The 13,819-nt window shown below is 41.3% G+C and overlaps 1 protein-coding gene across 1 annotated transcript in view; it reads right to left on the reverse strand.

Moving 5' to 3' along the window:
- Positions 1–8,642: 8,642 nt before the first annotated feature.
- Positions 8,643–13,819, reverse strand: part of ZFAND3 (zinc finger AN1-type containing 3) — a 133,005-nt gene continuing 127,828 nt past the window's right edge. Inside the window, exon 7 of the mRNA XM_081904459.1 lies at positions 8,643–11,191. Coding sequence (XP_081760585.1) covers positions 11,037–11,191 — 155 coding nt within the window. The 3' untranslated portion in view covers positions 8,643–11,036. The remainder of the gene's footprint in view (positions 11,192–13,819) is intronic.

The following is a 13,819-nucleotide window of genomic DNA, read 5'->3' on the forward strand; positions in this document are numbered from 1 at the left end:
CACTGAAGGATACCCTGAAGAGCTTTCTGAACTGAAACACCCAAAAGATAACTATTGAAAGAAAGCTTCATGTTGCAGAGCTCTCAAGATTTTAAATTGACTAATGAAACCTACAGGAAAAGAGTCTGTCTTCAGAAAAAACTATGCTGCTCTCTCATTCCATTTCAGAGTTACCTCCACCAGTAATCATTCCAACACCGTGTCCCAATACATTAGTTTCACACATTTGGAAATCGAAGGGCCAAATACTAGGATTACTCTGTCCACAAATGCTGGATTACAGCTGTTTCAAATTACATTCACGGTATAAAGGCTCCATGTAATACAGGTAAGGGAGACCCACAGGCAGTGAGGGATTAGGCAGGCTCTGCTGATTTCCTGCTAGTTGTGATGCATCATGTGTGCCTGAACTGCTTGTACAAACAGAGGAGATGCTTTTCCTGGAAAAGGCCCTTCCTGAATTATGCATGCTGTGATGGATCCACAAGGCTAGAGATGCAGGCTGCCCAGTAAACGCAGAGAGTTCAGAATCCACAACTATTCAATAAGTGGTTTCCAATTATCCTCATTAGCTGTCCAAGGTCACCATATTTTAACTGAGTCTTTTAAAAAAAGGAATACATATAATGCATTTGATCTAACCAGGGTTGAGGTAATAATGATTTGTGTTTTAGTTTCCTGCTCAAATGTCTACCTGCTCGGTTTGGACTGCACCACCAGCAAAATGCCGTGTCAAATATCTTGGGCTACTATCTGTTTTCCTAGTCTAAGGATAGAAAAATTCAGTGTGACAAAGTTTTGACAAACCGCTTATAAAAAGATGTTTAGAGGCAGGATTTAATGCTTGTACACTTACATCTCTCCCACAGCCACCCTGAGGAGCAAAGTAGACAAGAAGTGTGAAAGCTGGAGTAACAGTACAATCCTAACCATGTCTACTAGGAAGAAACTCCAATTGCATTGAATGGGTCTTACTCCCAGGTAGATGGGATCAGGATGGTAGCCTAATTATCTGAAATTGCTACAGGACATGTTATCTTACTTAGATGAGCTTTCACTTCCATGGCCCAAGAGCAGCCAAACTCCAATCGTAGCTTTTGTGGTAATTGTTGTCAGCCATGGCTACATTTCAAGATTTCCTACCTAAACTTCTTATTACCTCCCTAGTATAGTCAAGTGAGCAAAAGTAGAAAAGTTGTATTTAAAATACACTTATCCAAAATGCTGATTTCTACAAATTTCTCATCTAGATTATATTTTCACGGCTCTAGTATAATAAAAATTGATCAGTAATTTGGATTTGGGGTGGCAGAGGACAGGGCAGGGTATCGCTCTTTAAAACATGACCAGGCCTGAGCAGAGTAGACAGGGAATGACACCAGGCCAGATTCTTTTAGGCCAGAGTTTCCCAAACTTGGGTCTGCAGCTGCTTTTGGACCACAATTCCCACCATCCCTGACCACTGGTCCTGCTAGCTAGGGATGATGGGAGTTGTAGTCCAACAGCTGGAGACCCAAGTTTGGGAAACCTTGTTTTAGGCGATAAGAGGCCTTGGTCTCACAGAGATAGTAGGCTTCAACCATTTCAGGTGGGGAATCTTCTGATTGAATCCTCCCTCCTTATCAAACAGTAATTCCAGACAGAAAACTAGTATGTAATGAAGGATAGGTTAGATTCCCCCCAGTCCCCAGCATCATTTTCTGTGTGCCAGAAGATATAGATAATTCAGTCATGTGACACCCCACCCCCCGATCTGAAGTAGCAAAGCCCTGACACAGATTTACTGCCTCCATAAAAGCTAGCAGTCCAGAAATAGAGGAGTGTCTCTCTCTTACAAAAGGGATGAGCCTGGATACAAACAGCAAATTATCGTATTTTTCGCTCCATAAGATGCACTTTTTTCTTCCTATGTCTGTGCGTCTTATGAAGCGAATGCCATGGAGGAGGGACGGACGGGAGCCATGGCTCCCCTTCCTTCCCTCCTCCGTGGCTAGCTTTAAAGCAAGCAAAGGGAGAGTCGCTTACATGCTTGCTTTACAGCAAGGCGGGAGGGACGGACGGCAGCCCCTTCCGCCCCTTGTCCCAGCTGACTGTAGAGCAAGCAGAACCGCTTACATGCCACAGGCACACACAAATGTGAGCTCTCCCTCTCTCTTCCTCCCCTCCCTCCCTCTTCCAACTTGAATAAAATATTGGGGGGGGCAGGTAAGCCCCACCTCTCATAATTCAGCCTTTCTCAACCTGTGGGTCTCCAGATGTTGTTGAACTACAACTCCCATCGCCCCTATGTTTATTAAATAGTTTAGTACAACATTTGATTCAGAATATTTTTTTGTTTTCCTCCTCTAAAAACTAGGTGCATCTTATGGTTGGGTGCGTCTTATAGAACGAAAAATATGGTAAGTGGCATGATTAGCACTTAGTTGTTCCAGTTGTTCAGCCCATGACTGAACGCTCACTTAAAAAAAGCACCTTGATTTAAAAAGAAAATGAGACATCAGAGAAAGGTTCTAGGGTAGCTCCTCTCACTGCTGCCCATCTTCTGAAGTGATGCTGTCCAATAAGTTTACCCCTATCTGCTCCTTTGTGCAGACCAGGCATGGCTGAGCTACTTTCGCTTGATTGTTCATACTGTAGGTAACTGAAAATGTTTCCCACTGGTAGCATCTGTCCAACTGCTGAAAGGCAGATTTCGCATTATAGGCACAAGCGCAGCCCAAACACATACAAAATGGGAAGAGAAGAACCATTTTTGGGGTGAATGGCTATGAAATAACCTTATTGCGCACGGCAGCCACCGGAGGATAGAGAAGCCATGGATAGAGAACAAGAAAGAGACAGATGGGGGCAATGTGATTCCAGGGTAGGCTGGCTTTCACTCAGAGCTTCAGTGAGATGCTTCTGGGGTGATGTGTGTGCGCAAATGTGCAAACATAATGCAATTTGTGTTTGTTTTACTCCCAAACAGCATGGTAGTTCTGCTTCCCCAGGCCTTTGATTTACAAGAAAACAAACATCTCTTTGCCTAACAAAGGCACGGGGGGGGGAAAAATCCCCTTTGAAACAGTTTAATTTTACAGGCCCTGAAGCAATGTCAATAGAAAGCCAGGAGCAAAAAATAAAAAATATATTAAAAGGGGGGGGGGAGAGAAATCCAAAGTAAAACAGAACACACAAATGAGCTTTCAGGTCTGTTTGAACATGGTTACAAAGGGCAGTGTTCCAATTAACTGAAACTTACCTAATTAGTATTGCATCTAAATGTCTCCACTGTGGATTTTCTCACAACCTGCATGTTTAAAAACACAGGACAAATCCGCAGGTGTGGTATGATCACACTCCTGTTTTATAAATTATATGCATACAGTTTCAGCATCTACCATGCTACTATGTAAAAACAGCATTGAAAATGATGTTTTTTTATTTACACACTTTTAAAACATTTTCACATTTTGTTCAAACTGATGCACAGAGTACAGTAGACAAAACCAAGAATAGCCCCCCGCCGCACACACATTTAACAAACACAACTTCTAACAAAAACTATAAACGTTAAGACAGCGATGAAGAACTTGTAGCTATCTGTATGTCAAATATGCATCGCACACACACAACCTAGTGTCTCTGGGCTTGGTTTGCCTCTAACTTAACTCGGGGGACAACACAGAGCAGGAGAGAAAGGCAGAAAATCAGGTATGATTATTCATTTATTCCACATACTATTTAATTGTAATAAAATTTCAAAGTGGTTTACAAATATGAGAAACTTCTTGTTGTGTTCTACACAGATTAAACTGACATAATTCAGTGCAGGGCAGCAAAGATTAAAGATGCAATACTGAAATGTAGTGCTTTGCCCCAGGTTAGTTCTATGTAGACCTGTTTAAAATAATGGCCATTACTAAATTCACTCTACTAATTTCAACAGGTCTACTCTGAATATAACTTAAGCACCATCTACACTACACCGTTGAAACAGTATCATACCACTTTTAACAGTCATAGCTTTCCCCAAAGAATTTTGGTCACTGTGGTTTGTTAAAAGTGCTCAGAGTTGTTAGGAGACTCCTATACCCCTCAGAGCGACAATGCCCAGAGCGGCATGAAGTCAATCTCTTATCCTAGGAAACTTTTGATAATAGGGGACTAGAAATTTCCTAACAACCCTCAGCACCCTTTAATTTTGATCAGGATTCTTTCAGGGAAGTCTTGGCTTTTTAAAGTGGTATGATGGTGCTTTAAATGCATAGTGCGGATAGGGCCTTAGTTGGATACAAGCTAAAATCACTAGCAGTGGTGTAGTGGAGGGAGAAAACAGGAGAGCACAGCTCCAGGGCTTCTTGCCCCCCAGAAGGATCAATGGCATCATCAGCCAGAGAACCAGGCTAATTGAGGAGTCCTTGCTCTGGCAAGCAAATAAAGTGCTAACAAGGCTTTCAAGTTTGCTTGTGGCAGGTAATCACTGGCAGTAAACAATGAAGAAAACAATACATCGAAGACTGTTTATTTTAGGGAGTTCGTACTTCCTGCTAGCAGTTTAAACAGCAACACTTCAAGCCTTGGTTTCTAATTCAGTTAAATCACAAAGGTTGCATTTCAAGCAGCTGAAGGTATTTTGTTCAAGATCAGTGTGTTCTACAAGCTGAACCTGTCAGAAGCAAGCACCACCCAGTTCAATGGTGGAAACTATTCATAGGGTTACAACCACACTGATCCTAATAAATTGGCTTTTATGCCATGTATGTGTGCATATACACAAACTATGTGTGTGTGTATATAAAGTTCTCTCTCTGTGTGTGCAATACAAGCCATATGGATCATTGCATCTGCCTACATTTTTTGATTTTTCTTGGGGAAAGCCATTGCAAGCTCCTGCACTTTGGAACTGACCACTACTTCGAAGTATATCCCACTGAATACAGTGGGACACTTGAATAAACATACATAGGTTCAGGCTAAGCAAAGGAGACTTGGAAATTTCACTAGTGTAGGCAGATGCGTAGAGGAAGCACATCTATTTTACAGATGCTAAAAAGACTGGACACTAAATTCTGCTGAAAGTGAGAAGAGGGTTGCTGAACTTCTAAAAACCCAAAGGACTGCAGCAGGTTGTTTGCGGCATTTGGCTTCCTCCTTCGCGTTATGGGGGTCTGATATGCACACTTTCCGCCACAAGTCTGCAATGTGATTTATTTTCTGCATGCGTAAAGCCCTGCTGTAAGTATGCAATCTTGACATCCAATTCAGTTTACATCAAGGAATGAGAGCTACCTTCTCAGTGCATCTGAAAAATTATTTTGTTCTACTGAATGCATAGAGAAAACTCCCACCACAAAGCACACGACTTTCTTCAAGGATTACATTGCTTTGAATTAGGTGTATGATCTGTCAAAGTGATGCCTTCCTTGCAATATATAGCAGTAACATTCTGGAGTAGGAAATAGTAGTATCAAAACCGGGAAACTATTCAGCAAAAATTAATTCCCATTCAATACAAAACACAACATCTGTTTTCGTCCAAGCATTTTGTTCTGATTTCATTTGTATTTAAATGACACTTTAGACTTAGCCAATTCCCCCCCTCCAAAGTCGAACACTGAAGACTGCAGTCTCCTATTTCAGTTCTTAGCTCAAGACTGTACACCATTGCTGCACTTGGTCTTGTAGACAGTCATAAAACATTGATTTTCATGATTCAGAGTAGGTCCAGTGATGTAAATTGCGCATCCACGTCTTTTGTCCTGGTTTCTTAGTGACGGATGTTATGTCTTCTAGTTGGACAACAAAGTAAAGTACAGCAGTTTCACAGGGCAGGAGGTACAAGTTTAGCAATGGGAGTACTTAGGCTACAGTTCTTTCAAGATGTGGACATACAGAATATTAAGGCCCAGCTAAAGAACATAAGAAGCATTCTGCTGGATAAGGCCAAGCCCTATCTAGTCCAGCGTTCTGTTCATACAGTGACCAACCAGATGCCTATAGGGAGCTTAAGCCACAAACAGGGCTTAAGGTGGAAATGAGTTGTGGGTACAGCACTTACAACATGCATCAGGCCATGCGTGTAAAACAGAATGGAGAAACTGTGGGTCTTCACATGTTGCTAAACTACATCTCACATCACCCCTGACTATTGGCAACAATGGTTGGGGCAGATGGAGTCCAGCAACACCTGGAGGGTCCAGTTTCACCGCCCCTGGTGTATAATTTTAGCATGCCAGTGACATGCAACCTGGAAAGATGCCCTGTTGCCATGCTAATGATGTGCATGTGGGCCAGCACACATTGCAAATGCATTTAATGAAACAAGTGCCTTGGGAAATTATCTTATGGGCCTGTGCTCTACACATCGCCCTGCATCAAGTTTACAAATCAGGCTTTGACACAGGTAAATTGACAGTCAAGCAGGGGGTTTACATGGAAAACCCTGAAACAGAACAGCTTCCTTACTCATTATTTTCCAAAAATTATAAAAATGCTCTGTCAGAATAGGTGCAATGCTCTACAAAATTCACTCTTGGATAGAAAGTGTGACTCATAAAAAGAGCTTTGAAATCTAGCCATATTTTTATCTCTCAGAGTAGTTAACCCAGTACTAGCGAGACAAAATTAATAAATCAGAACTTCTTCTTAGATTATATACAGTGGTACTCGGGTTACGGATGCTTCAGGTTACAGACTCCGCTAACCCAGAAATAGTACCTGAGGTTAAGAACTTTGCCGCCGCCATGGTGGGAGGCTCCATTATCTAAAGTGGTACCTCAGGTTAACAACAGTTTCAGGTTTAGAACGGACCTCTAGAACAAATTAAGTTCTTAACCCGAGGTACCACCGTATATGGTAGTTAATGGTAGATCTGGACAGTTTTGCATCAAATGTGAAATAAATCTTTGCAAGCTATGGCACATTGATTTATCTATAGGGGTTTAGTCCATGAACTCTGCAGCCAATGCTTCTTGGACCAACAATGAAAACTCAAAAATTGTTAAGATTCCTGTGTCTGAATTGATATCAACTTAGGTTCAGCTTGATTGTCAATACGTGACTCCTCCAAAAGTCAATGCACCCTGGGAAGTAATTTGTCCTTATCCATCCTAAATTTCAGTTGTACAGAAAGCAAAATTGTTTGCAAAATGCAGCCTTCTTCAGCCATTTCAGGAGGGAGAATCCTAACCACAAAAGGCAGAAATAACTCAGACATGTGCAATTGTAGTTCATTTGTGTAGCTGTACAATTTCTTTGATGAAAATATGAGCAGGGAAACCTTCATGAAGGTAGGCAGACACTGGTGAGGCACTACAAAGATATATAAGGGTTTCCAAAAGGCTATGGTTACCACATAGTAGCTAACAAGCTTAACATCTTACGAAACTGAAGCTGTTTTTAAATAAATAAATGCTATATCTAGGATTAGCTCCCTTTCCACTTTGCATGACAAGTGCATACCTTGAATGTGTGTGTTTCCTGTAACAGAAATCAAACCAATTTTTTAAAAAGGCATATTTCTTATTGAGACCAGCAAAGTCTAGAAAAAATGACTTAAAAATATGTGGGGGGGATTTCAAATTGGTGTATTTCAGCACATGGACCAAAAGGCCCTCAAGCCTGATGAACATCCATTTAAATCTGCTTTAGCGGAACACAGCACACTGGCAGAAACAGCCAAGTTTAAGTTAACTGCCTAACCTCAGAAGTTACATGTTTTGATATGTAGTGTTTTGGTACACATATCAAAGAACTAAAAGCAAAGTTTTCAAAACAATGAACAGATATGGAGAAGGAAAGGAAGAATGAAATTAGTGGAATATGCAGGATTCTTCTGAAAATTTTGATTTCCTCTGTGGAATTCAACTAATAAATCCATGAAAAACCTCAGACTGTACTTTTTCTAAATGGTAAAAGCTACAGATACACACCTCTGTGTAAGAGTAAAGATGTGTGTGCCTCCTTTTAAAGGGAACACTTCAAAATTTAAATAAGAAATCAAAGGAATTAAGTTGGGTAGTACCAGAGTCTGCACTCCTGTCCAACAAATCGCACTTTCATTTAAATAACTGCACATTTTTAGATCTCCGATAGTCAATGACTTATTTTTGTGGAAGATTGTGCAATTCAGTCACACACTCATTTAATAACCACAAAAGCTGGATTCCGGGCATGGGCTGAAATTGCAGGTGAAGAAACTGTTAAAATGAATAGAAGAACATCTGCTACAGAAGACCCAATGGCTTTTTATGCCAAAGCAGTGATGGCAGTGTGTAGATAACTCAGCATGTTTTTGGCTCCTGGAACTAACTAATTTTAGGAGTGCTTGACATTCTTAAGATTACTTTTTACAGAGTGCAAAATGCCCAAGTGAAAACTGGTTACCTGCTTCAGCATCATTTATTCTTATAGGAAGAATAATATTCTTATAGAAAAGAGTTAAATATCTAATTTTGTGTTCCATGTTTGTCAATCTGAAGTGGATGCCCCAATACAGCAGATGAAAATGATTGGTCTTGAAGCGTGTGGAATAGCAATGAGACCCCTGTCACCTCTTCCCCACCTCTACACCCCATGCAATCACTTTGAAAAAATTATCAAGCCATAAATGGGGATTGCACTGATAAGCAGCAATACCTATTGCAAAACTCAGAGAGGAATTCAAAGTTTAATCTGATCTGTTTAATGGTTTTGTTTCTTTTAAGCAGGAGGAAAAAGAATTACAATCCTTTTAATATTTTCACAATGTTAAACTAAAACTGAGCTCTAGGCTACATGTGTAAGTAAATCTAGAACACAAAAAGGGTTAAATAAGATTTTCTTTAAAGATACAAGAACTGAAGCTTTCTTTACGTTTAACAAACTTCACAGAACAGATACTGCAAAGGAACAACCCCCACACTTTTTTTTTTAAAGTGAACATTGTCCATAATCCACATGAACTTTGAGTAGTGTTTGCTTGAGAGCCACCTTGAAACCAACTGTGCACTTGTAACAGGGCTAAAGAAAGGGTTAACAAGGGAAAAATAGCATCTTCGTTATTAATCTGCAAAAGTCTTGTGTATCAATCAGAATGTCCATCAAATGCTATGCTAGGATTTTAGAAGGGAAGAAAGTGCATAGCGCGGCAGCAGCTGAAGTCCATGGTTTTTTTTTTTAAACTCTTCATGGCAAATGCAAAGAAAATTGTCTCGATTTCCCCCTCACGCCGATGGAAAGGGAATACTTCCTTAGGAAACAGAGAATGCAGCTGGAAATTCCATTGCCGATTTCAAAGCCTTGAGTACAACACAGAATGGCTTCTCCATATTGAACTTTAGAATGTTGGAATATCTCAGATTTACTTCATTACAATTTGCACTGTTGCAATGCAGGCCCAGTCTCCATCACTGGCCTGAGTGGGGACCAGAGTAAATACAATTCAGCCTGTAAACCAGCAATTTACCTTCAAGACAAATGGAATAGTCGGTGCCTCATCTAAACTACTATACCCCACAAAGCTTTTTTTTAAGAGTGACATCAGGGTGATTCACTCTTCGGGTGCCTTAAATTTAACCTTTTTGTGAAAGCATAAGACAACACAACCTCCCCCTTCCTCCAGCAGCCCTCCCTCCCATTCCCAACTATATACCTAATTCCAAATTGCTAGTGGAGCTTTTAAAACCGGTTTGGGGAGCAAAGACTCCACATAGGGCCACCACCATTAAATAATCTTTGCCAGTAGCTGGAGGCAAACAGACACTGCCATTTTCTCACCACTGCACACTAAGGATGGTGCAGTTTGGCTCAATGAGATAAGACAGACCACAATACAGAACTGGAGCATTAAAGAACAAATCTGGAGAGTCCCAATTCTAAGCAATGCATTTCATCATCATTTGCTTTGCCACAGGTGATGGGCAGAGGCCTTCACTGAGAGCTGCATAGTCACAAGGCTGGAACAGCCCGTTTGATTATCTCCTTAACACCACTGGAAGTGAGGCATACAAACTCAATTCAATACGGGGTGATTTTCCTGGTTGTTCCCCCAATATTGTTACTGAATTCTGTTTGCTACAAAATGTCCTTTACCCCCTCAATATAAGTCTAACTACAGAAAGTCAGTCTGTAGGATCCGGCCATGGCTACTGTGCTGTGAAATTAGCCTTATTTGATCAATTAACAGATACCTGCACTTAGCAAAAGGCAAACAAGAGCCAATCGGGTTTTGGCCGATGGGAAAACAGTCACAATGGTTGGCATGTGGAATCCAAACACACTGCTTCAGAAATGTTGTCGATGCTGCGTAGAAAAATGCACACCGCTTACTGCTTGTTCCAGGAATGGCGCTAACTTTAAAGCAATATCATCATCACCATCCTCCACCTAAGTGAAGAAACAGTTTCCCTGTAATGTGTTTGATAAAAAAAGTTGTCGTAAGAATCTGTCCCCTTCTTTTTGACTTCCCGGAAGATGTTCCCACCCAGAGAGATTCCCTGATGCTGGTGACGCTACCTAACCTCAGAAGACACACGTGAAGATGGAATGAGCAACCAGTTAGGTCTTCTAGGTTCAGCAGCTACACTGCCAGCTCTAAGCAGAGTTTCACCCCTTCAAGGTTAGCTAGAAGTGAGGATAAGAAAACCAGGCTATTAAGGGTACTTTCTTCCAGACAGGTGTGCACATTGCAGTCTTTTACATCAGTTTCTACTCAGCTGCTGGAAGCTTACCAGCATAAGGCTTTTTTTCTTTTTTTTAAGAGCTTGACTCCTGCAATAATAGAAGCCTTTAGAAAATCCACTAGCCATGCTCAAAAATATTTCTTCATGGTTTTTGTTTTTGTTTTTTGTTTTTAATATGGTGGCTAGTAGGCACCTTTAACAACCAGCCAGAAATCAATGTCAATCACCATTAACCCCTAAACTACAGTACCAGGATGGTTGGCTAAAGAAAGGAAATTGATTGGCTGTAGTCTGAAACTTGCCCAGTACAAGGTGTCTGGCTGACTTTGTCCTAAATAAGGCTAACATTAGTGAACTAAGAGAACGGCATTTGGTTGTAGAGAGTCTTGCAACTCAGGAGCAGCCCTCGCCAATGCGCTGGCATGACCGCCCCACTTTCCGGTCCAGTTTCACCATTTTCATAATGGCTTCTTCACGCCCACGTCCCATGTGGTCAAATGTGCAATCGTGCTGTTCAGGCAGGCGATGCAACATACAGAACACGTAACCTGCAAGGACAGAAGTGGGGGAAGGGGAAAGACGAGAACACAGCATTAAAACGCAGAATTCTACAGAGCAACAAGAGCGCACCATCTAGAGTTGCAGTTCACAAACTGTATACCAGTTCAAACTGAGCTCCACACAAATAAATTAATTAACAGTCAAATCCTCCTGTGAGCTCACATCTAGAGATAGCTGTCTGTTGCATCTCCACACAATTCATTGCTTTAGCTTTCCAGTCAGCTTCTGTTGGGGCTGGCCACTGTGCTGCATCAAGTGCAAAAAATATTGCTAAGGGCTAAACTGACATGACTGCATTTGAACAATTAGCAATTTTATAAATTACAGGCATGGGGGAAGGCTGATCTAGACTGGGATCCTGGCGCAGAACATAGAGAGGCTTTATCCTGCTTTGCCTAGATCAGCCTCACTGTGCCCATTATTTGTACTGGGAAAGAACCTACCCGTTTGCTCTAATGGGAACTTTGTGTCCTAAAGCAAAACAGCAGGTGTGGGATCGCTGCCCCAGACTAGGACTGCAGCATGGGGAAAGGGTTAAAGCCCCCTCCCTTTCAGGGTATCGGCCCAGATTGGGGCCTCTGCACCTTCAATTTACGTCATCCATGAAATGGCTAATGGCATCTCGTCTAGTTTGGCCCTGACTCACTCCTGACAGAGAACCTCTGAAGAACAGTGATTTGTGCAGGGACAGGATGGGAAGGAATGCTATTCATACTCCGACACAGCCTGCCATTAAACCTTTACAAAGAGTGACAGGGGTCTCTGTTAGCAGAAGTGAGAAATTAGGATATAAAACTGTTCATTTTTCTAATTGGGAAATGAGCCTCAGAGAGCAGGACTTCTCTGAAGTGATATTCAAACTGCCATATATGCCTTAGAACCATCCGTAAAATTATACAACCGAAACGAGAATGAATATTGTTTACATACAACATTTTCTTGTGCCTTTTGCATTCAAGTCCACTGTTCACAGACATAAATTATGACTGATCACATCATAAGGAAGCTCCATTCTGCCTTCCACACTAGATCTAGGTGTTTTTTTTTACTAAGGAGATAAATCTGTGCTTGAGCTGAACTGTACCCACTTCAGATTGCAGGAAGGTGCTCTTAAAAAGCAAAACAACACCCACATAGAAAACTAGATGATTGGACTATGTGAGATTTATGTGAGTGAACACAGCCCTTTGGGTACCAATGTAGTTGTTGGGCCTCAATCAGTAACGTAGCAAACTGTGTTTCTGAGAAGTCTTCAAAGGCTGTCCCACATTTAATGCATTGTTGTAGTCTTGACTTGAAGATTACTAGAGCATGGCGACCATAGCCAGGCTAGTAAACCAAGCTAGACAAAATGTGGGAGTTCATGGTCAGTTCTACTGATATCTTCTCCCTCCCAACAAAGGCAGCCATTTGGGTAAATTGGGAGACCACAGTGCGAATAGGGGAGCTTTTCCTGATCCAAATAGTGCCCCCTAGCTGCTGTTCACAAGCCTGCTGGTGGCCAGTTGTCACTGTGATAATGAATTTGAATATGGGCTTCGCCATGTCACACTGCAAGTGAGCGCCGCACATGACTGAGTCTTTCTCCATATAAAAATCTTCACATAGGAATGTTGCAGCATGAGAATAGCAACACTGAAGGAAGGGTAAGCTGTACGTTTTAAAAATAATGTAACTATCCGTAATTAGAATATAATTACAATAAAACTGTTTGTGAGAAGTGCTAGAGTAATTCCTGGTTCATTGCCTAAAGTGAAAGAAAACCCTCCCCAAACACATGCTTAGGGCAGGAATCTTTAAATCTCCAAAAATTAATACAAGGGTTTTTACTACACACACAATTAATTTGGAACACAGACTCCCATAAGTATTCAGTGACCGCAGTGGCAACATTTAAAGGAAATATTCCTGGATTTTATGGGCTTGGGAGCAGAGCCAATAATCTCATCTAAAATCAGGACACTTGACATTTTAAATTTAGCCCTGGTTTCATGCAAACGTTGCTGGTTGTCAACTTTATTTCTGAGTGAAAGGGCACAAGAGTTCAAATCACCCATAATCTGCAGCTCATGTCACGATTCAAATTTAAATAAAACATTTGTTTCTTTACAGATAACTCATTTGGAGCCACTTCAAAACTAACCTTAATAATGACACAGTTATTCCTGTACAGAATTCCACTCAAGTTCTTGTCACCTTCACCTCTCTCATGAAATTTTACACTTCCTACTGATTTGAAATTCTAATCGACAAAGGCTAATGCTTCACCTAAAAATACCTAGAAACTTTCAAAACTGAAGGCACTGCAATAGTTTTGTGCCACTGTGATGTATTGTTCAGGAATGTATGCTTCAGTGCAGCATTCTTGGAACACAGAAGTCTTTGCATACCTTCAAAATCCTAGAATAGAGGCGCAAATCCAAGAACATTGGCATTCTTGGATGTGGGAGCTGCAGCAAAATGTTGCAGTGTGGAGTCTATGTTCAAGATTCCATTCCTTCTCACCCACTATTTCCATCCCTCCACTAACAGCGGACTGTTGGTGGCCACTGAGTACCCAGTTGACTTTGGGCTGTTTTTGCAATTCCCCCTTAGGATCCCCCTCCCCTAAAGAT

Source organism: Podarcis melisellensis (genome assembly GCF_964234715.1).
Source record: "Podarcis melisellensis genome assembly, chromosome: 3".
Classification (NCBI taxonomy): Eukaryota; Metazoa; Chordata; class Lepidosauria; order Squamata; family Lacertidae; genus Podarcis; species Podarcis melisellensis.